This window comes from Physeter macrocephalus, unplaced genomic scaffold (assembly GCF_002837175.3).
Source record: "Physeter macrocephalus isolate SW-GA unplaced genomic scaffold, ASM283717v5 random_80, whole genome shotgun sequence".
NCBI classification, from domain to species: Eukaryota; Metazoa; Chordata; class Mammalia; order Artiodactyla; family Physeteridae; genus Physeter; species Physeter macrocephalus.
The window spans coordinates 43,722-65,198 of record NW_021145366.1 but is presented as its reverse complement, the minus strand read 5'-3'; the positions used below and the strand labels follow the sequence as shown (position 1 = coordinate 65,198).

The window sequence follows — 21,477 nt, the reverse complement described above, 5'->3', positions numbered from 1 at the left end:
GGTCACAGAATCACTGGCTGCTCTTGTGAGTGTGTGGTTGAGTCGAATTCTGAAGACAGAGAAGAGACCCCTTCCCCCAGCATCATGTGGGAGGCAGTGAGCGATGTGTGCCCTCTTGTCCCATAGACCATTTAGGGAACAAGATGAGAAGGCACTCTAGCATATCTGTAAATGGCACGGTCCCAGCACTTTAGTCGTGGATCCATGAAGTCTCAATGAACTTTTAAGAGACCCAAACCTGCTCATTTTGCAGATGGGGAAGTTGAGGTCTCGAGAGGGTAAGGACTAACCCTAAGGTCACTGTTTATATGGGGCCAAGTAGAGCCTACAGCTCAGATTCCCAAGTCCCTGCCCCCACTTATTCCCACGCCTTGAGTGTTGCTGGCGTGCGTTTCCCACCAGAGGTACAAAAACCTGGATTCTTCCTTTGTCTGAGACCGGGTCTAGACCTGTCTGCCTAGAATCTAGAGACACGCACTGGAGCCTAGCGGTCTCCTTTTCCACGTCGTTGGCGCCGCCTGGTGGAGTTGCGGCGAATTCTCAACAGCCGTGGCTGCAATCCGAGACCTGGACTCGAAATGATTCCCCAGGGCCAAGTTGACACTTGAGCCGGGCCGGAGTAGGCGTGAGTGGGATGGGGAGCTCTGCTCACTTTGCGCAAGCCTCGGATCTTGCCTCCTCCCAGCCCCGTTTTCCCGTCCCCCTCCTTCTTCTGGCTCTCTTTCCTGTGTGCCGCCCCCGCTCACAATACACATACACTTCCTGATGGAATTGCTCCCAAATCAGCGGGCAAAGATGCAGAGTCTGAGTCTGGGGGACGGAGGGCAACGAATCCAGATTTTATTGTCAGGGAGGGGGAAAAGGGAAAGACGTGGGTTGGGGGCCGGGGTTGCTACATCGTCAAGCAGAAAGAGTTGATGGGGAGGGGAAGGCCAGTGGGGGCCTGTCCCCCTCCCGGGTCTGTGCTGGAAGGACTGACGATACGGAAACCACAAAGGGGGGGAGGTCACGACCCCGCCCGAGTTGTGCAGTGGAGGTGTCCGGTGGGAGGGGACAGCCATGAGGTCTAGGAGCTGGGATGGGGTAGGCTACAGACTGCAAATCCTGCGGAAAGGGGCGGGGCGGGGGCGAGGCTTCTATTGCTTTTTGCTCACAGTTTTGCGGAAGGCGAGGCGGGGGTGGGCTTGGACTGGACACCCCTTGCCCCCCTTGGTACCCCTTGGGCGATGGGTGCTGGTGAAAAGAATGGAATCCGGACTGGGAAGGAAGAAGGTGAGGGAAGGGTCTATAGGGGCATCTACTTGGTCCCACCCAAGTGCCAGAGATGCCACCAAGTGCTGCCCATGGGCCCGGCTAGACCTGGGCTGGGGCGTGATGCGGGGCGGGCACAGTGAGGTTGCAGGCGGTAAAACCAAAGTGCTTATGAGGGACCCAGGATCCCGCCTGCTCCCCTCTCCCTGCGGAGGACGGGGGTGTTCACGGAAGCGCTTCAGTTTGGGGGTAGGGGGCCGGAGTCCCAGAGTCCGCTTATTGCCAAGAAAATCCATTTCTGCCCCCCTGGACCCCGATCATGGCTTGTGAACCCCGTTTTGTGCTAGGTCTGGGGGGGAAGGGCTGGATGCACATGGCTTTTGGGAGGGGGGTGTCTCCAAGGGGGCTCGGGGGTGAGACAGCCCCCCCTTTTCTAGGGGAGAGGGAAGGGCAGGGGGCGGGGTTCCCTGAGATCTGGGGTGTTCCCCCCCTTCTGAAGTCCCCCTCCCCCGCTACCCCTCCCCTTTCCTGGAACCCCGTACCTCGGGGTGGGGGGGAAGGAGAGAGATCATTCAGGGAGTGCCGGGAGGAGGGACGGACTGGGAGCCCGGAGGCCTGGGTCCCGGCTGGAGGTGGGGGGGTTGAATGGGAGGGGGTTCAGGGTTCCGGTCAGTAGGGGGAGAAGAGGATGGGTCCGTGCGCAGTTCGGATGGGCCCGGGGGCCGGGTGGAGCAGGGGGTGGGTGATCGGCGGTCCCTGGAGAAGAGGTGCAGCGGGAGCCGGGCGCAGAGACAGCGGGGAGCCTGCTGCCGCTGCCATCACCGCAGCCACCGCGAGGGGGCTGGGGAGCAGGCCTCCGGCCAAGGACTTGGGCAGCTCCTTGGAGAAAGTCAGAGTGCCCTGCAGGGGAGAGAGGGGCGGGGAGAGGGAAAAGTCATTCTGTGGCCCCGCAAACTCCACCTCTCTCAGGGCCGGCCGGCATCCCCTCTCCTCCCCGCTCCGGTCCCCGCCCCTTGGACGAATTCTCCATCGCCCAGGCCTCACCGCCAGCTCCCCGGCGCCCCTGGGCTTCTTGTGACGGCTCAGTAGGGGGTTGGGCTTCCCGGCCACGCCATCTCGGTGCCGCCGGCTGGAAATGTGCTGTAGGGACCAGTGGGTGGGGGGCGCTGTGAACCACGGGGAAAGGAGCAACCGCCAGGGAGCAGGGTGATCGCACCTCAGCACCTGGCCCCGCCCCTTCTGTGGCACCAAAGGATGACCCTGAAGAAGAGTCTCACCCAAGCTCCCTGTCCTCCCTCCTCTCTCAGCAGGTATACTCTCCAGAATTCTCGGAAAGGGCCTTGGACCCACCTGTTTCAGTTGGACCTCCGAGTTGACCTTGACATTGCAGATCTCACAGTGGAAGGTTCGGTCCTGGGCAGGGGCCTCTGGTTCCCCGGGAGTGGGAGGCCCCAGCCGAGGGTAAGCTTTGATGGGGCCCAGTCCACTTCGGGCCTCCAGAATTGTCTTGTGCTTAGTACCTGGAGCCCCCAGAGAACAGGAGGTAAGAGGTGGAAAAAAATTCTCCAGGCTTACTACGCCTCAAATAGCCACATCTCCATTACTATATTGGGGGGGGGGGCATCAAGCGTGGGGGCTTTCCAAGGCCCTTGGGACCCTTCCAGACACAAGGTGGGTCAGGGGAGAGTCACAGTTACCAGAAATAGGGTGGGGGCTGGGAGGGAACTGAGGAGGTAAGGGGCTAAGGAATGAGGGAGATGATTAGGGAGGGAGATAGGCTGGTGAGTCTTAGAGGGTCCAGGGATGCTGGAAGCCAGGAGAGTTAGAATATAGGGAGCAGGAGGGGATGAGGACAGGGGAGTGGGCGTGGGGGAGGGGAGCCCATACCTTTGTTATGTGCCTCAAGCTGGGACAGGGAGTTCACTGCCACCTTGCACAGAGCACAGTAGAGCAGCCGCTTGGCCTTCTCCTCCTCTTCCTTGCTACCCCCAGGCAGGGAAGCTGGGGCTGGAGTCCCCCCTTCACCCTTGGTCACACCCTGACCAGTCTCCGGAACACTGGGAGGGGATGGGGAGCCAGGCTGTTTCTCTGGGGATCCTGGGGCTGGACCCAGTCCATTTTCCATGGAAACTGTCACTGGGGGAGAAACATAGGGATCATCCCAGATGGCTTTCGGAGAAAATTCTTTATGTGGAGGAGACCTAGCCCCATTTCCTGGAGGGCAAGGGCCCAGGAGTCCCCACCCTGTGACAACATGCATGCTCTCATGCCCTGGACCAGAGCCAGATGTGGTCCAGCTGCCGCAGGCTGGGTGTGAGACTCCAGTGCCTGGCTCATTCTCCATAAGCGGGGAATGGCTGAGGGGTCCAGCCCCACCAGCCTCCCCTTCAGCCAGGGTGAAGCTGGCAGCCAGCCTGGTGAGGGGGAGAGGGGCATGGAACAAGGAACCTCCCCTCCAAGGCCTGCCAGCCAGCCTGGGCTTCCCGCCCGGCCAGCCCCTTCTCAGAGAGGCCTGCCCAGTCCCCAGGGAGGCATGCCAAAGAACTCTAGGAAGGGGCAGAAGCGAGGTGAGGAGAGGTTGGGAGAGATAGGCACAGACATGGCAAAAGGGAAACAGAAACAGCAGAACCAGAGAGGGAAGAAACAGGGATGTGGGCTGCTCTATAATTCATGGCTTGATTAAAGATGCACAGGCCCCAGGCCTCAGCGCTGGGTTCTGGCCTCTGCACAGGGGAAACTCTAGCGCTCCCATTCTTGCTCCAGCAGCTGATCCAGTTTCCGGGTCAGGGGGAGGCCGGGGGTGGGGCTGGGGAGCTGGTGGGAGGGGACCTCCTGAGCCCTGCAGCTGTCCATTTGCTGGTCCATCCTGTGATCTTTCCCTTTTTTTTTTCTCTTCCTCATTTCTGACATCATTTATCTCCATCCCAATCCAGACAGCACACTCACATCTCTATCTGGACAGAACCTCCTGGCTTTCAAAAGCAGGGCAGGTATCCTTACCTCCTTAGGGAGATACCCTAGGAACTAAGTGAGGTAATATGTATCAAGCACCTAGAACAGTGCTAGACAGGAAACGTTAGCTACACCGCCACCATGATCATCCCCCTTTGACAGAGACATTACCAAGTTAACCCAAGATGTTCAGGCTAAGAAGCAGCCAGAACACAGTTAGAACTCAGCTCACTCACTCGCCCTATCTGTGCATCCCTGAGGGACGGTGTGTGTGTTTGTGTGTGTATGTGTGGTGAGAGTGGGGCCCGCTTCCCAAGCTGGTGGTGCAGCTCCTTGGTTTTCATTCTCCTTAGGGTAGGGCAGGAAGGACAGGCAAGGACAAGGAGGACATGGGGATGTCAGGTCTCTCTGGAGTTGCCATGACTGACATCTGATGTGGTAATCCCAGGATGGGGGTGGCTCGGATCGTCCTGTCTTGATATTCCTTCTTTCCAGTTTCTTGGTTGGGAGTAAGGTTGAGGATGGCCACCAGCCATGAGGGACAAAGACTCTCAGAGTTGCTTTTTGTAAACCCGGAAAAGACCTCAAAGATCTTCAAGTCTCACTCCCTCATTTCCGAGGGACAAAAAACTCTGGCCCAGAGAGGTCGAAAGATCTACCCAAGATCACCCAGGGAGTTGCCTGGGTTTCCTGGGCTCAGTCCTCCCCGGGGGGAGCCCCCATGGGCAGGCCCTCAGATATCCTGATTCTCTCCCCTGCCCCTCTCCCCAAGATGAAATGGTCTCTCCCTGGATTTGGTGGTTCCCTTTTTCTTGAGGAAGTTTGCCAGGTAGCCTCACCCTAGCCCCTGTCTGAGTCACAGGGGCTAGGGTGAGGGAGGTGGGGAGGACAGACAGGGAGCTGGGGAGGACAGACAGTGGGGACTCCGCTGAGAGGAGCTGGGGCGGCAGTGGGGGTGACAGGATGGAAATTTTGCGTCACTGGGTTTGGCTGCAGGACTCACGTTGGGTGGGGCTGGGGTGGGAGCTGAGGAAGAGAGAGATGAAAGCAGAGGAGAGTTCTGGGAAGTGGGGACAGAATGGAGGAGACAAGTTCAGTTGAAGGATGCTGGGGGGGGAGTCAGACATACCTGGACGGGGGGCTACACCCTCTCCATTTGGGGGCGTGCCGCCTGGGGGAGCTGGATCTCCTGTTTCCCGGACGCTGGGCTCCCTGCCTCGAGTCTTGGCAGCCTCGATGCCTTTGACTCTTCGGGCATGGCGATTACCCTTGTAGTGTGCCTCAGCCTGGCTCTTTAGGGATGGAGGAAGAAAAGGGAATCTGAGATCATCTTTCATCTGAACATTCTCCCCGTGGAGCTCCTTCAGGTCCTGGGGTGGCCTCAGCAGGCTGCACTTAATCTCTCCCTACACCAGGGAGAGGTAAAGCCCCATGTCGAGGACCCTGGTTACTCAGTCGCTGGGAACCTGGGTCCCCACCTAGCCCAGGCTCTACCCTACCACCATACCCAGGGCCTGCCTACTGACTCAGGCTTCCCACCTTGTCCAGGGGTGAGGGAAGGGGACCTCACACCTATAGGAGAACCCTAAATGGGAGGGCCCGAGCAATCTAGCCAGTCCGCATCCTCTTCGACCCCGGGCCTTCTGTGCCTGTGTCCCCTGGCTCCAGGATCCAGCCTTTGCTGCTCCTGGGACTCCCACCCTCAAGCTGGGAGTCCCAGGAGCTCTGAAGCCTGGGCTGTACCCTGACTACTTCCCTCTGGGTCTCATTTTCCCTGAAGCCTCTGCAGACACCCTGGAGGACCCTGGCCCCAAGCCCAGCTCTGGAGACATAGAGAGCAGCAGAGACAGCTGTCAAAACAGAGGCGCTTGGTGGGGGAGGGGAGGGGAGGGGAGGGCAAAAAGAGGAGAGGGCTGTTTACTATTGGCCCCTGGCCCCTCCAGTCTCCCACCCTCCAGCAGTGAGCAGAGCCAGGGTTGGGAAAGGGGATGCCTGGGGTCGAGGTCAAGGAGAGGTCTAAATCTGGGTTGGTCCTGGCTCCACCCCACACTGTGTGCACCCCCTGCTAAGAACACACAATCATGGAAGCACAAGGTCACCCAGACAGGCGTAAAGTAGAAATAAAAGGTGTGGATAGGCAGGAAAAGATTGACAGCCCAGGGGTGGGGCAGGGGTGTGCAGAGCCTGGCGGCATGGTGTGGCATGTGTGTGTGTGTGTGTGTGTGTGTGTGTGTGTGTGTGTGTGTGTACACTGGGTGGGGCAGGGGGTGGGGCAGCGTGGCGCCGCGGTGTGGCACGTGTGTGTGTGTGTGTGTGTGTGTGTGTGTGTGTGTGTGTGTGTACACTGGGTAGAGAAACAGAACATGCTTTCTTTTCCCTACTCAGCAGAATGAGGCTCTGCTGTTTTTCTCCAAAAGTTCTCAGAACCTGCATGCCACAAAGCCCCCTCTAGACCCACACAGAAGTCCCAAGGGAGCCTCCAAGGGAGAAAATCTGGGAGGCCAGACACCAAGGTTCTGAGTTTGGGGTGGCTTCTCCCATGGGAGAGACTTTCCCTTGGGAGAGCAGTGGGGGCCAGGCCTTGTGTGTAATTTGGAGGGAGGACGGTGGAGAGAGGAGGAAGCCAGGAGGTTAGAGGGAAATGGGTGAGCCGGGGAGGAGTTTAGCAGAGGCCAAGAAGGGCACAGGCTCTGCAGGGGGCCAATGACGTAACTCAGCCCCGTACCCAAGACCAGAGGGCCAGAGGCCACACTCCCACCGAGACACAGATGGCCACCTGTGTTCCAAGAAGTTCTGAGCCAGGGAATGCCTCAGTCCCCAAGGGAGGGAGGGGTCAGCCTTAGAGGACTGGGCTATATACTTCATGTCAAAATATACAGCCATCTCTTGTCCCTCCCGAGTGCTTTCCATCAGCCCTGCCTCTCCTGCAGTATCCCCTCATATCCCCTTAATCCCTGTCCCTCACCCAGAGCTCCCAGACCCTGCCCTCCCCTAAGATCCCCTGGTCGTCCCTGCCCCAGCCAGTAGATTGGTGAGCAGCTGGGTTTCTTACCTGAGAATTGAAGCGGATCTGACAGACATTACAGGAAATGATGGGCCGCTTGGTCTTGAGTAAGGGTCCCCCAAAAGTGTGGGAGAGTACAGCCTTCTGCACAGGGTCCATCTGTGGAGGCAGGCTGGGGTGAGCCAGGAACCCCAGCACAAGCTCATGTCCATCACAACCCCACTGGCAGCAGCTGGGTTGAACCAAAGTCCCCAGAGCCTCCTCCCAATCCCCCAGCATGCCAGAGGGCTCTGAGCCTCAGCTCCCTGATTCCCTCCCAGCCCAGTCTTCATAGCACTGGAAGGGACCTGAGAGATCCCCTGGCCCAGTGCTCCCATTTGACAGAAAGTAGAAGTGGTTTGCCCAAGGTCAGAGCATGACTTAATAGCAGAGCCGGGACTTGAACCTGGACTCATCTCCATCCGTTCTTTATACCATGAAGATCAAGCTCTGTCACCCTGACCTTTCTCCTGGGCTGATCTACCAGAGGCCCACTCAGGAAGTCCCAAAGCATCCCAGATCCTAGGGCCCTCAGCTGAAGCCTTTTTTGGCCTCCGCTCTGGGGCAAGACCATCAACCAAACCAAGCTCCTGGTCCCAGGAGACAGATGTTCCTAGCTTCCCATCTCTGGGCCCCAGGTTGCCCTAACACACTCATTCCCTGGACCTCTTAAAGCCGTAGCTTCTAGAGGGAGTAAAAGAACTCAGGAGAGAGTAGGTGGCTCCAGCGGGAATAAGTAGGAGAACGTAAGAAGCTGGGCTGGCCTGAGGCAGCCCGGGGATCTTCTGAACTCCCTCCCCTTGGTCACAGGGCTTCTGGGGCAGGGCTATGGGGCTGGGAGGGATTAGGAACGGCCTCTGCCCCCACCCTGGGTCAGCAGATGTCTTTGCAGTCTCCTGCCAAGAGTTCACATGAGGCGGGAAGAGGATGGGAGTTTCTCTCTGAGGCTTTCTGCTATGGGGATAAAGCCAGGGGCCTAGGGGCATGAAAACTGCCTCCCTGCCCCGTCCTCCTCCCTTCTGGCCCCCAGGCGGCCAGGGAGAGGCGAGCCTGGAATGCAGCTGAGGCTGAGCAGAACTGGGTGATGGCTGGGATCTCTCTTAAGCATGGAACCAGATTAGAGCTGAAACCTTATCTTCTAGGTGGAAGGATCAAGTGAAAAAACAGTTGCTGGAGACTTGGGGGTCCTTAGCTCCTCAGCTGAGGCCCTCGCTGTGCCCAGGTCTTCATGATTCCCCATGAGACACTGGTGAGAGACAGGAGCATGGAGCAGGGGGAAGAAGGTGGTCTGGAAAGCCCACACGTCCTGTCTCCCCTCTACTCCCCAGAGTTATCTCACTGGCTGCTTGGGGTTAATGTCAGGAAAGGGGCTTTAGCATCCCTGTGAAATGCGCCGTCCCATTTGGCAGTGGCAGAGGCAGGAGCCAGGTTCAGATAACCAGTCCGACAGACCAGTGTCAATTTCCTGGCCTGCTGTTGGCTGGAAGCAGCCCCTCTCAGTGGCTTACTCTTCACCTCCTGGAAGCCCAGGTCCTTTTCAGGGAAAAGCCAAACAGGGGAAGACTGGGTGTGTCTGCGTGTGTCTAGGCAGTCTATGATCAATCTGTGCAGGGGTGGAGTGTGAAGGCGTGTCACGTGCTGTGTGTACATCATTTCTGTATCAACAGTTCTGTGTCGGGGGCTCTGCCGAAGCCATGAATGGTCAGGTTGTGCAATCTTCAGCTGTGTGTTTATCGGAGTGAATGTATGATGTGTCTGGCAGGAAGACAGACCAAGTTGGAGACAGGCTTTAATCAGAAAGGGGAGACAGATGTTGCACTCAGCTCCCAGCCTCCGGGAGACAGTCCTCCCTAACCAGGGACCCCCAACTCTGCCCCAGGGTTCTCTATAGCCCCTGGACGTCCTCACATGCTGGGTGGGGAATGGAATTCAGCCCAAACAGAAACCCAATCTGGGCCAGGGAACCTAAGTCGATGAAAATGGTAGGGAGAGAGGAGTGGGATGGAGAGGGGAAAGCAGAGGTCCCTGGCTCTGTGTGTGCCCCACCCCAGGAGCCCAGCCTGCTCCCCAGGGTGGCTGAGGACCCAGTGCCCTGAGGATGACCTGTGAGCTGACTGTCCCAACATCCATCCCCTGCAAATGGTCCCTGTCCCTCTTGAGCCCTTCGTCCAGGGTGAGAGCCTTTTCCTTTGCACAGCCCTCTCCTCAGGCTTAAGTCCATAAACACCAACTAGGGGTGGGAGGTGGGCAGAGAGGAGGGCAGCAACCCGGTCAGGTGGGTCGTTCCCACCCTCTCCTCTGGGAAGTGAGGAGACACCAGGCTGAAGGTGAGGGTTCCTGGGCCCAATCCCTGCGCAGGTGGAATATGAGCCACTGAAGTGCTGCTCCAGGCCAAGGTCAAGAGGCCCTGGTGACCTAGATGAGGGCTCTCTGGGGAGGGGTGAAGGCCAGCATCTCCCAGAGCCCTCTCACTCCAGAGCCCCTTCCCTAGGATTTTGGCCTAGACACTGTCTGGAAAGGTCCACCAAACAGTCTCCTCCCACCTGCCCTCCAATAGCAGACATGAAAGGGAATCGCTCCCCTAAGCTGGGGCAAAATGAATCAGGAAGGGCGAGGGGGAGGGAAGGGGGAAACCAGATCAGGAACACCAGGAGGGGCTATGATTATATTTCCTTCCATTGCCCTTTATCTGATGGCACCGCTGCCCCTGTTTGACCACCCTCCCCCCGCCGCCGCCCCAAATAAAGGCAAAAAGGGAAGGGGGATGGAATCTCAGGGATGGGAAGACCTGAGGGACAGGAAGGATTGAAACAGGAAAGAGAGGGAGCTAGAGAGTGTCTAAAGAGCAGGTGGAAGCTGGTGGGGGAGGGATGCTAGAAAGGGGACTAAGGCTGAGATGGGGTCAGGGCTGCATAAGGGATCTGACCGGCGGCGTGGCAATTTGAGGGTAGGTGTAGGACCCGATGGGAAGTCTGAAAATTTGGGGGACTTCAAGGATCTGAGAAACAGAGGCCGGGGTATCCAGTATGGTGGCAGCAGTCTGGGGGGCGCCAGATGGGATCCGGAGATTGGTTGGGGCCGCGCCGGTCGTGGGGGATGGGCCGGATAACCCGAGGACCAGGCGAAGGGAGAGGTAGGGAGCCGGGCAGGGGCGGGCGGGGATGGGGTGGGGGGGCGCTGCGGCAGCGGCGGGAGCCAGGGAGAGAGGAGGGGCCGGGTGGCTTACCCTGCGAGACCCCGGGGGACGCGGCTCCATGGCCCGGGGTGGCGGACCCGGGCGGGGAGGCCGAGCCTGGCCGGGCCGGGCAGGCCGGGGACGCGGCGCTCGTTGCCCGGGTGGCTCGGGGCTGTGCGGCCGGGCCGGCCCGGAGAAGGGGAGGCGGCGCCGGCCCGGCCCGGAGCCCGCCCCAGAGGCGGGGCCGAGGACGGGGGCGGAGATAGGGAGCTCGGGAGGCATGAAGGGGCGCTAGGGCGAAAAGAAGAGAGGACGGGGTGTCCATGTCCAGACACTCGTTCCAGAAAGACCTGGTCCTGGCGAAGCGTCCCTCGGCCTGGAGACGGGGCATTGACCAGATGCTCCACTGGGCTTCCTCCACTGGGGACCCTTGCTGAGTCCAGTATCCCTACCAATGGCCGACCCTGTTTCTCCAGCTTGGACCTTTCTCCTTTCTTTCACCCCTTCCACCCTCGCTCTGCTGCTGACAGCTTCTCTTTCGAGTCCGCAGACGACCCTTCCCCTGCTCCCTCTGCACACGACCCCTGTGCCCCTTATACCTGTCACTTCCCCTACTGGGGATGCAAGACCGAGCCCAGGTACCCAGGTGTCAGGCACTGCTCTCTTAGTGACTCCTCTGAACGGTGGAGCTGGGGTCGCCCAGGGCAGAAGCGACCTCAAACTGGGGACATCATCCCTAACCTCTTCCCACCTCCTCTCGCCCGCCACCTGCTGGAGAACCAGGTTCCCGACGGGCTTATGCTTCGTGCACTTGCTGCCCTCTGGCGGTAGAGTGGGGGCAGCACTGGGGGACGAGGAACAGGAGGGCCGAACAGCCCACTGCCCCAAACACTTCCTTATCCTCTCGATAGGTCCTAGGATCCCGGCTCTCTCATCTCTGGATCCCATCCCCTCCGTTCCACCTAGGGCCGAGAGATGAGCGAAGCAGGGGCCTGGATGTAGAGAGAGGCTGTCTTTGGGAGACAGTGCGGGATGTCCAAGGGCAGAGGGACGCATAATGCAGGGAGGGGTCTAAGGGGTAAGAACTACCCGAGTAGGAGAGATCTGGAAGTATTAGTGCAGGGAAGGAGAGACTCTTCCAGTGAATAATAATACCATCACCACCACCTAATGTTGATTGAGCCCTTGGAATGTGCCAGCGTCTGGACTGAGCTCTTTGCATGGATTATCTAATTTAATCTTTACAACCACTATTATAATAGTAAGTACTATTATTATCTTCATTTTATAGATGAGGGAACTGAGGTTTAGAGAGGCTAAATAATTTGCCCAAGGTCATAAGCTAGTAAGTGGCTGAACTGGGATTTGAATTTAAACCTGGGCATCCTGACTCCAAAGCCCTGTGCTTAACTGCTGCACAGTACTGCCAAGGCATGTCTGCAGCTTTTCTGCAGTCCTCATTCCCCTGCAGAATTTGGCACTACTGATGCAGCCTGCCACACTCTCTCCCTTGGCTTCTCCTACTCTGTAGGAACCTGTTTCTGTCCCCACCCCCTCCTGTGGCTCCTTCATTTCCTTTGCAGGGGCCTCCTCCTGTTCCCACTGCCTAATTCTGCTTATTCCCCAAGGCTTGGGCCTTGGAAACTACCTTTCTCTCTCTGATCCTCTATTAAATAAAAACAATGAAATAACGTAATAATCATAGCAGCTTACACTGATTGAAAACTTACTTTGTGCTAGGTGCTAGGCATTACGATTATGTAATACGATTCTCACAACAACCTTGCGAGTTGGTACTATTACTGTCTTCTTTTACAGCTGATAAAATTGAGGTTCAGAGTGGTTAAGTAATTTGCCTAAAGTCACACAGCCAGTACTTTTGGAACATCAATTCAAATCCTGCCAGTCTGATGCCAAAGCTGGTATCACTCAACACCTGGCCACACTTTCTCCAAGCTTATCCACTCTTATGGCTTTAAATAGCTCCTCCCCACTAGAGGCCGTGGAGCCATGAACCTGAGGAGTCAGAAACTTGGGATCATCCACGTGAATCAACTAAGTAGCTTTGTGATCTCAGGAAAGTCACTTAACCTCTCTGGGTCAGTGTTTCCTCATCTATAAAATGGGGACAAAGATAGGAGACCCAAGGTTAAGTGTAAATCAGGTATGTAGACTGGGGGGAAACTTCCCAGCACCTTCTGCTCCAGTCACACCCAGTCAACTGCAGTTTCTCAAGTGCTCTTTTTTAGCCCTTGTTTCAGTCTGGAGTGTTCTCTGAAACCCCTTTTAAAATCCTACTAATACTTCTTCAAAGCCCAAATCATAACGTCACCTGCTCCAGCTTCAATCCCTTTTTCCTCTGCTGTTTCTTTTTTTTTTCCCTGCTCAGCTCTGGTTGGTCCCTCACCACATCCAACAAGTCTTTCCTGACACCCCCTTGGGCTCCCCAACAAGCTACATGCCTCCAGCACAGCTCTTCTCACACTATAGGGTAAATGCTAACTTGCTGTCTTTCCTACTACACCGTGAGCTCTCCAAGCACAGGCTGAGTCCTGTGTCCCTGATACCAGTGCCTAGCACATAGTAGCTGCTCAAAAATTTTTTTGTTCAATTGAATTTTTGTTAGTGTCTCTGTCACAATTTTTATAACCCTTCCTCTGTTCTGCATTGTAGATCACTGCATACACATCTATACTTCTTTCCTGAATGTAGCGCCTTTAGCATGGGAGCATGTCATATTTACCCTCATGTCTCCATTTTATCTAGGACAGCGCCTTCCTGATAGTCATTACTCAATTTTCTCGTCTGTAAAATGAGGATAAAACGACAGCTACCCCATAGAGTTGCTATAAAAACTGAGATATGAAAAATGCTTTGTAAACCTCAAAGTGCAATGCAAATGTTGGTTTGGATTCTCTGGGAGGAGTTTGGAGGAAGCAGCAGGTATAAAGAGAACTGTATTTGGGGTCAGATGCTCTGGGTTCAAATCATACCTTAGGCACGTACTGCATCAAGTCATACCTTAGGCACGTACTGCGTCAACTTAGATAAATTCCTAAACCCTTCTGGGCCTTAGTTTCTGTCTTCCAGTATGTCAAACTGGAATAATAATGTCTACTTTGCTGGGTTGTGGTGAGGAGTAAATGAGATCAAGTATAGAAACATCTACTGCAGGGAATTCCCTGGCAGTCCAATGATTAGGACTCCACATTTTCACTGCTGAGGGCCTAGGTTCAATTTCCTGGTTGGGGAACTAAGATCCCACAAGTCACACAGTGCAGGCAAACAAACAAACAAACAAACAAAAACCACACACACACACACACACAAAAACACATCTACTGCAGTGCCTGGTGCATAGTTGATGCTCAACACGTGTTTGTAACTGAATATGGTTTGATGGTGGGTTAGCTGAATTGAATAAAGCTGACTTCCCCCAAACCTTTAGCTCCAGCCCACTCTCCAGGACCCAAATGCTAACTGTCTGTCGGACATTTTTGGCTCAACGTCCCACTGGTCCACCAACTCGCCATGTCCTAAAGTGCGTTCAGCAGCCTCACCCCAGGCCAGCCTCCTCCTCTAACCTCCTGCCCCCGGCGAGGTGATTTCTTTCTCCCAGTGACAGAGGCCTGAACCCTGGAGTCATCCTTGACTCATCTTCTCTCCCCCACCCCCAAACCCTGGTTGATCACCGTGGCCTGTCAGTATTTCCTCGGAAAAACCTCACCCAGCCCCCTTCCTTCACTCACTCTGCCGATGCCACGGGCCCAGTCTGCCTCTCCAGGTTCCCCCGCAGGCCCTTATTGCTGGGACAGCCTCCTAACTGGCCACCGTCCTCCAGTCTCTGCTCCCTTCCATCCAGCTGCCCCACTCACCTGCCTCAAACACTGCTCCTTCCAACTCACTCTGCTGCTCAAGAATGGATGATGCCTCCCTATTTCATAGTGATTAAATCCAGACAACTTTGCCAGCCCTCCAAGCCCTACCCCACTGACCCTACCCTACCCACCCAACGGTGTGGGCTCCAGAGAGCTGGAGCTTACATACAGGCTGCTTATGCCCTTGAAGAGTCTCTCTTTCCACCTCCCTGTACTCACTACCACCAGTCTAGGTCTTGTGACTTCTCTCTATGGTGGCCTGAATGAGATGATTCATATAAAACACCTAGCACAGTGTCTGGCCCATAGCCGATTTCAGCGAATATTAGGTATTATTGTTATTGTTGTCAATAGTATACCAGAGAGCCAACGACACTTGTAACTGACTGGAAGCAATGGAGATGGGTCCCTAAGAAGACATAAGGAATTAGATACAAGAGGAGAAGAGGGCAGGGAGAGAAGGAGCCGGGGTGGCAGAAGGGTGGGGAAGGCAGGCAGGCTGCTACTCACAGGGCTGTAGTTGCTGAAGAGGCCCAGGGTGGGTGCCGGCTCCAGTGGGAAGGACAGGATCTGCTTGAGGTCCAGTGGGGGCTGCATGATGGGGGGCTGCCGCAGCAGAGGGAGGGGCCCTGCCCGGCTCAAGCTGCCTAGAGACCAGAGAAAACATCATGTGGGGCAGGAAGACTGAAGCTCGGGAGCCCACTGCCAGGCTCGGGGGCCCACACTCAGACGTGTGACCCCCATCACACACACTTCCCCTGCTGGCTGGCTCCGGAGCAATGGAGCACGGTGCCCCGTGGGCCTGGGGGAGGGCGCAGACCTGTTGTTCTTCCCTTCTGGGTGATTTTCACTTCCCCCTTCTCCAGCCTCCCTCCCCCAAGACCTTTAGGCATTTTACAGACCCAGGAAAATCACAAGCCTTCTCTGCAGGCCGCCTGCTGGACAAGGGAATCCCAAAGGCTAAGTCTTACCCCAGGGAGAACTGTCAGGTGAGTGATTCATCCCACTGCTTAGAGAGGAATAGTGAGGCCTGTATTTGGAGGAGGGCTGCTGGATCTTTCAGGCTCCCCAAAGAGTTATGATTTTGTCCCAGTCGTCATTCTTAATTAACTGTCGATGTCTCGGGGTAGGAAAGTGGCATTCGATCTGGGAGGTGGCCTGCCTGTGGCCATTCTCAGAGCCCCTTCTCCCAACCTTCCTGTCCTCCCCAGGTCCCTCTGTCAGCCCCTCAGTCAGGACGGTCGGTCCCTCTGTCAGGAATGTTCAGCTCAGGCTCTGCGGGAGGAACTGCGACCAGCCGCTGGGAGGGGAATGCCTGCGTCTGACCCCAAGGGGAAATGAAACTCCGGGCCAGCCACTCCACTACCGTCCCTGAAAGCTTCTCCTCCTACCCCAGAGCCATGGGAGGAGCCCTGCCAGGCTCCACACGGCTGGCCCAGAGGCCCTCAGGACCCCTCTGGGCTTCTGCTGGCCCAGCTCCCTTCTGCGACTTCTCTGTCAACCAGTCAGGGAGCTCTGGATGCCCTTCATGGCTCTAGCAACCCCCTGCCAGCAACAGGGGTTCCCAGGAACAAAGGCAAACCCAGGAGGCTGCAAGCTTAGCCCCGTCCTCCCATGACCTTACTGGGGCAGAGGGTCCCCCTGGGATCCTTTCCTAATCCCTCCAGAGGTGGGCCCTTTTCATACCTTCAGTGTCTGGTGCCTGCTGCCCCCAGGCAGTGGCCTGGCCCTGGCCCCCCAGGGGCCTGGGCCTGACAGCGTCCCCTTCCCTTGGTTCTGCCCCCTGCCCCCTCCCTTGCCAGCCTCCCCCCTAGTCCAGTCAGTAGAATCAGCCAATCAGAGTCCTGGAAAAGTGGGGCAGAGGGGAGGGCGGGGGAGCAGGGATTAGGGGAATCGGATGCGAGAGGGTGGGGGTGGGGAGGGCTCAGGCACAGCTGGGGGCAGGGAGCTGGTCCAGGAAGGTCTGGAGGGGTCTGTCTTTTCCACCCACTGCTACGACTGGGCGGCTAGGGTGCCTGAGGCAGAGAGGGGTCAAGGCTGCTGGGAGCTTGGGCTGCAGACATCTAAGGGTTGAAGGAGAAGGGCAGGATGCTTGGCTTTGGCCCTTGGACAGCTGGGGGTCTGTATGTCATGTCCGTTCCCTCCTCTGCCACCTCAGGGTTGAGATGGGGTAGGGAGAGAGGAGAGAGACAGACAGACAGACAAAAGTGAGTGAGATAGAATGGGAGAGACTGACAGAAGCAGGAACAGGCGACTGAGAAAAGGGACATAGACACTGAGAGAGAAGAGGACAGGGGACAATGGAGAGATGAAGAGAGTGAAATGAGAGAGAAACAGAGACACTGCTGAGAAGCTGGACACAGAGCTAGAGACGGGGGCAGAAAGACCAGAGGACAGAGAACAGAGAGAACGAGAGAGGGAGAGAGGAGAGAGAGGGACCGACAGACTGATGGGGCAGGGCGACCATCTCCCCTTCCCCTCTATCCCCCCATGGCTTCTCCCCTCTGTGCCCGCCTCCTCCTGCCTGGCACACAAGGCTAGGGCAGCCTTAACGAGCCCCAGGCGGCATCAGGAATGGTGAGAGAAACCTGAGCACTCCCAGAGTCCCCGGCACCCAGCACCCACCCCAGGCAGCTGGTCCGGGGCTGGCACTTGCTCCGGGCCCAGAGAGGGAGGCAGCTCAGCTCCTTGACCCTTTCCTGGCTCTGAACTCTCCAGGCCCCCACCCCTCAAACAACCACCTCAGAGGAGAGAGACGAGTTCCACAAAAGGCAACAGAAAAAAAAGAATGTTTTCAGGTAAAGCACTCTGAGTAGTAGCACATTTAATCTCTGAGGTAACTATTCTATGGGGTAGCTGATACTAGCTTTTAACCATCTGACACTTGAAGAAACTGAGGCTCAGAGAACTTAAAAAGACTTGGTTGATGTTACACAGCCTATAAGTACCAGAGCTGGGATTTCCATCGAGATCTGTCACCCTCTTGCTCTGCTACACAACCCCAAAGGGCTGCAATTTAACTCTGAATTCAGCAGAGATCTGAGAAAGGCTTCCATCTTGTCCAAGGAGAGGAAGGGGAGAACAAGTTCCATGTACTTCCTGGGGTTGGAGGAAAACAGGTAGCAGCCAATCAGTTCCCTCTAGCCAGCAACTCATCTTTTCCACTGACAGGAGCCCTCGGGTCGGGGGAGGGAAGGGGAAGTGGGAGGAAGGAAGAAAGGATGGAGCGAGGCAAGGAAGCAAAGTGGGCAACTGGAGATTCATGTGTCTCTTTTCCAGGTTCCTGGGTCCACTCCACTGAGATCTGAGGTGGGAGGGGGCAGATGGCAACTTACGGACCAAGTGGGGAGAAACTGGGCCCTTGGTGTCAGGTAGCCCACGCCTCAGTCCCCTCTCCGCCATCCTGAGAATAATAAGGGCCCACTGCATGCCAGGCACTTTACATATATGCCCCCCTGCGGATGGCTCTACTGCTCACTAGCTGGGTGACTAGCTCGTTTCCGAACCCTCTCTGTCTCATTTCTCCTTTGTCAAATGAGAGCAACGGTACCTGCGTTGTGGAGTTGTTGAAAGGATTGAACAAATCCATGTAAAGTGCTGGCCTGACGCAAAGAAAGCTCAATAAATGTTTGCTAAATAAACGAATCCTCATCTTATAGATGACCGTCAGCTCAGAGAGGGGGAGTTAATTGACCAAAGTCACACAGCTAGTGAGGGATTTGAACCTGTCTGGCTGGCTCCAGACAGGGCTTTCAGGCACCGCACTTTCCTAGGGATGGAGGGGGGAAAAGGCAGGAATATAATAAGGGCTGTGAAGGAGGAAATGAAGTAGGAAATCCAGGGCTTCAGGTGGGTTTGGAGGAGGAGGTGGAGAGCAAACTGGAGTGTGTGTGTGTGCGTGTGTGTGTGCGTGTGTGCGTGCGTGCGCGCGCGCGCACGCGCACGTGTGTAGGTCTGCGCGCCATGTCAGGCATGGCAGGGAGAAGCTGAGGCCTGGTTGAGACAGGCCACTCCAGAGGGAAGCTCATTGGCTCCAGCAGATAGAGCCCCACCCAGCTCCGTGGGGAGCTGCCAAATGCTTTATTAAAGACAGTTCCCAACCACTTTAGGGGGGTTGAAGTCTCAGTCCCTTAGATGGATGGCCATCTGTCCACTTCTGCACCCTACCTGGACCTAGGCACTTTGATCCTGCTCAGGTATCCCCCCAGCACCAGGCCACAACCAAGGCAGGTCTGACTCCTTACTCCTTCCATTCCCACTCAGAGCTGGTCTTTTCCTTCCCCTCTTCCCCAGAAATTCTGGCCAGGTGGGAGTCCCAGTCCCTTGGCTATCTCAGGTCGGGCCTAGGGCCTGAAGCCCCTGTGGCAAAGAATGGGAGTGTCTGCCGTGAGCTGACTCTGGGAGTGGCAGCTTCTGGGTAGGAACAGGAGCCAGGAAGGATGTTAGGGTAAGGCTGCAGGTTAGTGTTGGTCTGGAGATCGGGCCGCGATGAGATTCAGATCCCAGAGAGGTATTGGGGATAGGGTTGCAAGTAGCGTTAGGGCCCAAGGTGGTGAAAAACATGGGGTCAGCACTGGGTTAAAATGGGAATTACGCTCTGGGGCCAAAGGAGAAATGAGATCGGCGTCTGGACTGGAATCTCATCTCTAATCCATCCCCTTTTCACTTCAGGCCTTTTGGCCTCTTCTAACCCCAGAAATGCCTAAAACTGGGGGATTAAGGGGAGAGCCTGGAACCCCTAGATCTTGCCTTCTTGACCAAGTCTCAGGTATTTGAGGTATTTGTCCCCTTCTGCTGCAATTTCCCCCTTCTTGGCAGAAGGCCGGCTGAGTGCTGGAAAGGCTTTGAAGTCAAAGATGAAAGCAACAAGGGGATGATTATGAACAACTACTCAAAACATCATCCTTAATAACCCTGGGGGAGATGTGGGCGGGGGCAGGGCCTAAAGGGGGGAGGTGACCTGGAAAGGCAGAAGGAAGACCCCTGGGGAATTTTCCCCAGCCTGATGGGAAAAGCCTCCCTCAATGCCCCACCCCGCTCCACACACCACACCAAGGGCCCGGTTGGAGAGGAGGGTAAGCCAAGCTCAGAACGGTGAACCTGAGCCCAGAACCACCACCTTAAACTTGGGCCCACAGTCTAGCTCTTGAGCAGGCAGGCTGGGCCTCACCTGCCGGGCAGAGCACCTGCACACAGATTCAGTGGACCTCAGCGTTCAGAACCTGAAAACCTTAGAATGGGCCTCAGGCCTGGCCAGCAGCTGCCTCCCTCTCGCCTTCCTTCCTCAAAGAGGGTTAAGGTATGTGACCCGCCAGGCTTCCCACCCCTCTGTGGGCTGGGCACAAGGAGGGAGTTAATCGCAGTGTCCTCAGGGAGGTGAGGTGGGCGTCCAGTCGGTGGCCCCTGGCATTCCTCCTGTGGTGGGATCTTGGGCTAGTTCGAGCAGGTTCCCGAGGTCCTCTCCTAGGCCTACTGACCAGGAGAAGCACGGCTCAAACTGGCCTGTCCTGGACAAGCATGATGTTGCCTCTGGGGCCCGTGCCCAGGCTGGGGCCAGGATGCAGGGATTGCACAGGTTGGAGGAATGTGGAGCCTGTGCTCTGGGATCCTGAGTCCAAGTGTGCTGGTGGGGGTCACGCTAGGGTCGGGACAGTCTTCATAGATGGGCCTGGAGTCTCTTTCCTGCTAGAGACACTCTTGGGAAGGAGGCAGGCAACCAGTCATTCGTGCCTCTGTTGGCTCATTCATTTAATGGATTTGATGGGGTGCCAGGTGGAGGGGGGGCAGATGTAGAGTGGTGAGGGTGAGGAGCTACAGGAGTAGGGGGGGAGAAAGAGGTGGAGGAAGGAGGGCAGAGGGGAGAGAGCCACCTAGTGGGAGTCCGTAGGGGTCAAAGGAAAGAAGAAAAGCAAAAGAACCAAGGGGGCCCCAGCAGAGGGCTGAGGTGGGAGCCAGGCGAGCCCTGGGGTGCCAGCATGCAGCCAGGTGTCCCCGGTGGGGGGCAGGGAGACCACAGGTGTCTGGGCCTGGTGGGGGGACTCCCACCACAAACAGTGCCCAGGAACCGGCCTAGCCAGGACAGAGGGCAGAGGTCAGAGGTCAGAGGACAGAGCAGGCCTGTGGACTATGGTGGAGGCAGGGGCCTGGAGCCCGGCTGATGAGGAAGGAGTCCTTTCCTCCCCCTCCCGGGGCTCCCTTCCCATGTAGGTCATGAGGCTGGGGTGGCTGTGGCTGAAGGGATGTCAGAGCCGCGCGGGAGTCTCCCTCCGCCATCCTTGTGCTCCCCGGGGCCCCTTCCTCTGCTGGTGCCCCCGGCCCAAGGCAGGGGTGGGGGTGGGGTGGGGGAGGAAGGAAGAAGAAGGCAGCCGGGAAGGAAGGGCCCAGGCAGCCAGAGCAGGGAGAGAGAGGGGCAGGTCCCGGCGTGTTGGGGCAGGATGGCTGCGGAGACAGGATCCGAGCCGCAGGGGCCCTGGGATGGACAGTTTCCCACCCCTTTTTCTCCCCAGACCCCTTATCTTCAGCCCTCAGGTTCCCACCTCCCACCACACACCTCGAAGCTACACCCACCATCTTCTCCCCCCCGCCCGCCCCTCACTTCCTCCTTTCCCTCTTATCCTGGGCCCAGAAGGATGTCGGAGTGTTTGAGCTAAGGGTGGGGGAAGGCCCCGGGGCGGGGGCGGGGCGGGGGGGGGGGACGGGTCAGAACCTTTCGCTCAACTCCACCCGGCCAGGACCAGCCCCTCCCCCAGCCTCTCTTAGACTTTCATATAATATTCATGAGCCTCATGAATACGCAATGTTCTCATTATGGGGCGGGGGTCTCACTCGGCTCTGTCTCCCCCTTTACCACTCCCTGGATTACCGGGAGAAGAAGCGGCAGTCTGGGGAAGAGGGAAAGAGGGGGCCCCAGATGTGGAGCCAGATGAAGGGGGAGGGGGAACCGGTGGCTGACGGGCGGCCGCAGTCACCGCGGTGCGGGAGGTGGGGGGGTGACCTACTGAGAGGGACCCAGGAGCCTGGAGCCGCGGAGCCGCAGAGCCCACTCACCGAGGATCATGCTGGGGACCCAGGCGTCCGCGGTTCCGCGTCGCTCTGTCCCGGGGGCCGTTCTGGCCGGGCTGGGGGTACGGGGGGTGGAGTCGGGGGAGGAGCAGAGGCCGGCCGAGGCGGAGCGGAGG

General features: G+C 57.2%; 1 protein-coding gene across 3 annotated transcripts; it reads right to left on the bottom strand.

The window, feature by feature from the left end:
* Nucleotides 1-821: 821 nt before the first annotated feature.
* On the bottom strand, nucleotides 822-21,443 carry ZNF385A (zinc finger protein 385A). 3 transcript variants are annotated; one of them, XM_028483846.1, is made up of 8 exons: nucleotides 21,347-21,443; nucleotides 14,810-14,946; nucleotides 7,256-7,366; nucleotides 5,333-5,495; nucleotides 3,139-3,387; nucleotides 2,602-2,771; nucleotides 2,296-2,391; nucleotides 822-2,151 (listed from the first exon to the last, which is right to left on the bottom strand). In XM_028483846.1, the coding sequence occupies exons 1-8, from the start codon at nucleotides 21,354-21,356 to the stop codon at nucleotides 1,921-1,923; spliced, it is 1,167 nt and encodes a 388-aa protein (XP_028339647.1). In that variant the 5' UTR covers nucleotides 21,357-21,443; the 3' UTR covers nucleotides 822-1,920. The 3 variants fall into 3 exon arrangements, with proteins under 3 accessions (XP_028339647.1, XP_054938296.1, XP_023978846.1); XM_055082321.1 differs by lacking the exon at nucleotides 3,139-3,387; XM_024123078.3 differs by lacking the exons at nucleotides 14,810-14,946; nucleotides 21,347-21,443 and adding an exon at nucleotides 10,473-10,581 and having other exon boundaries at nucleotides 3,139-3,420.
* Nucleotides 21,444-21,477: the final 34 nt, after the last annotated feature.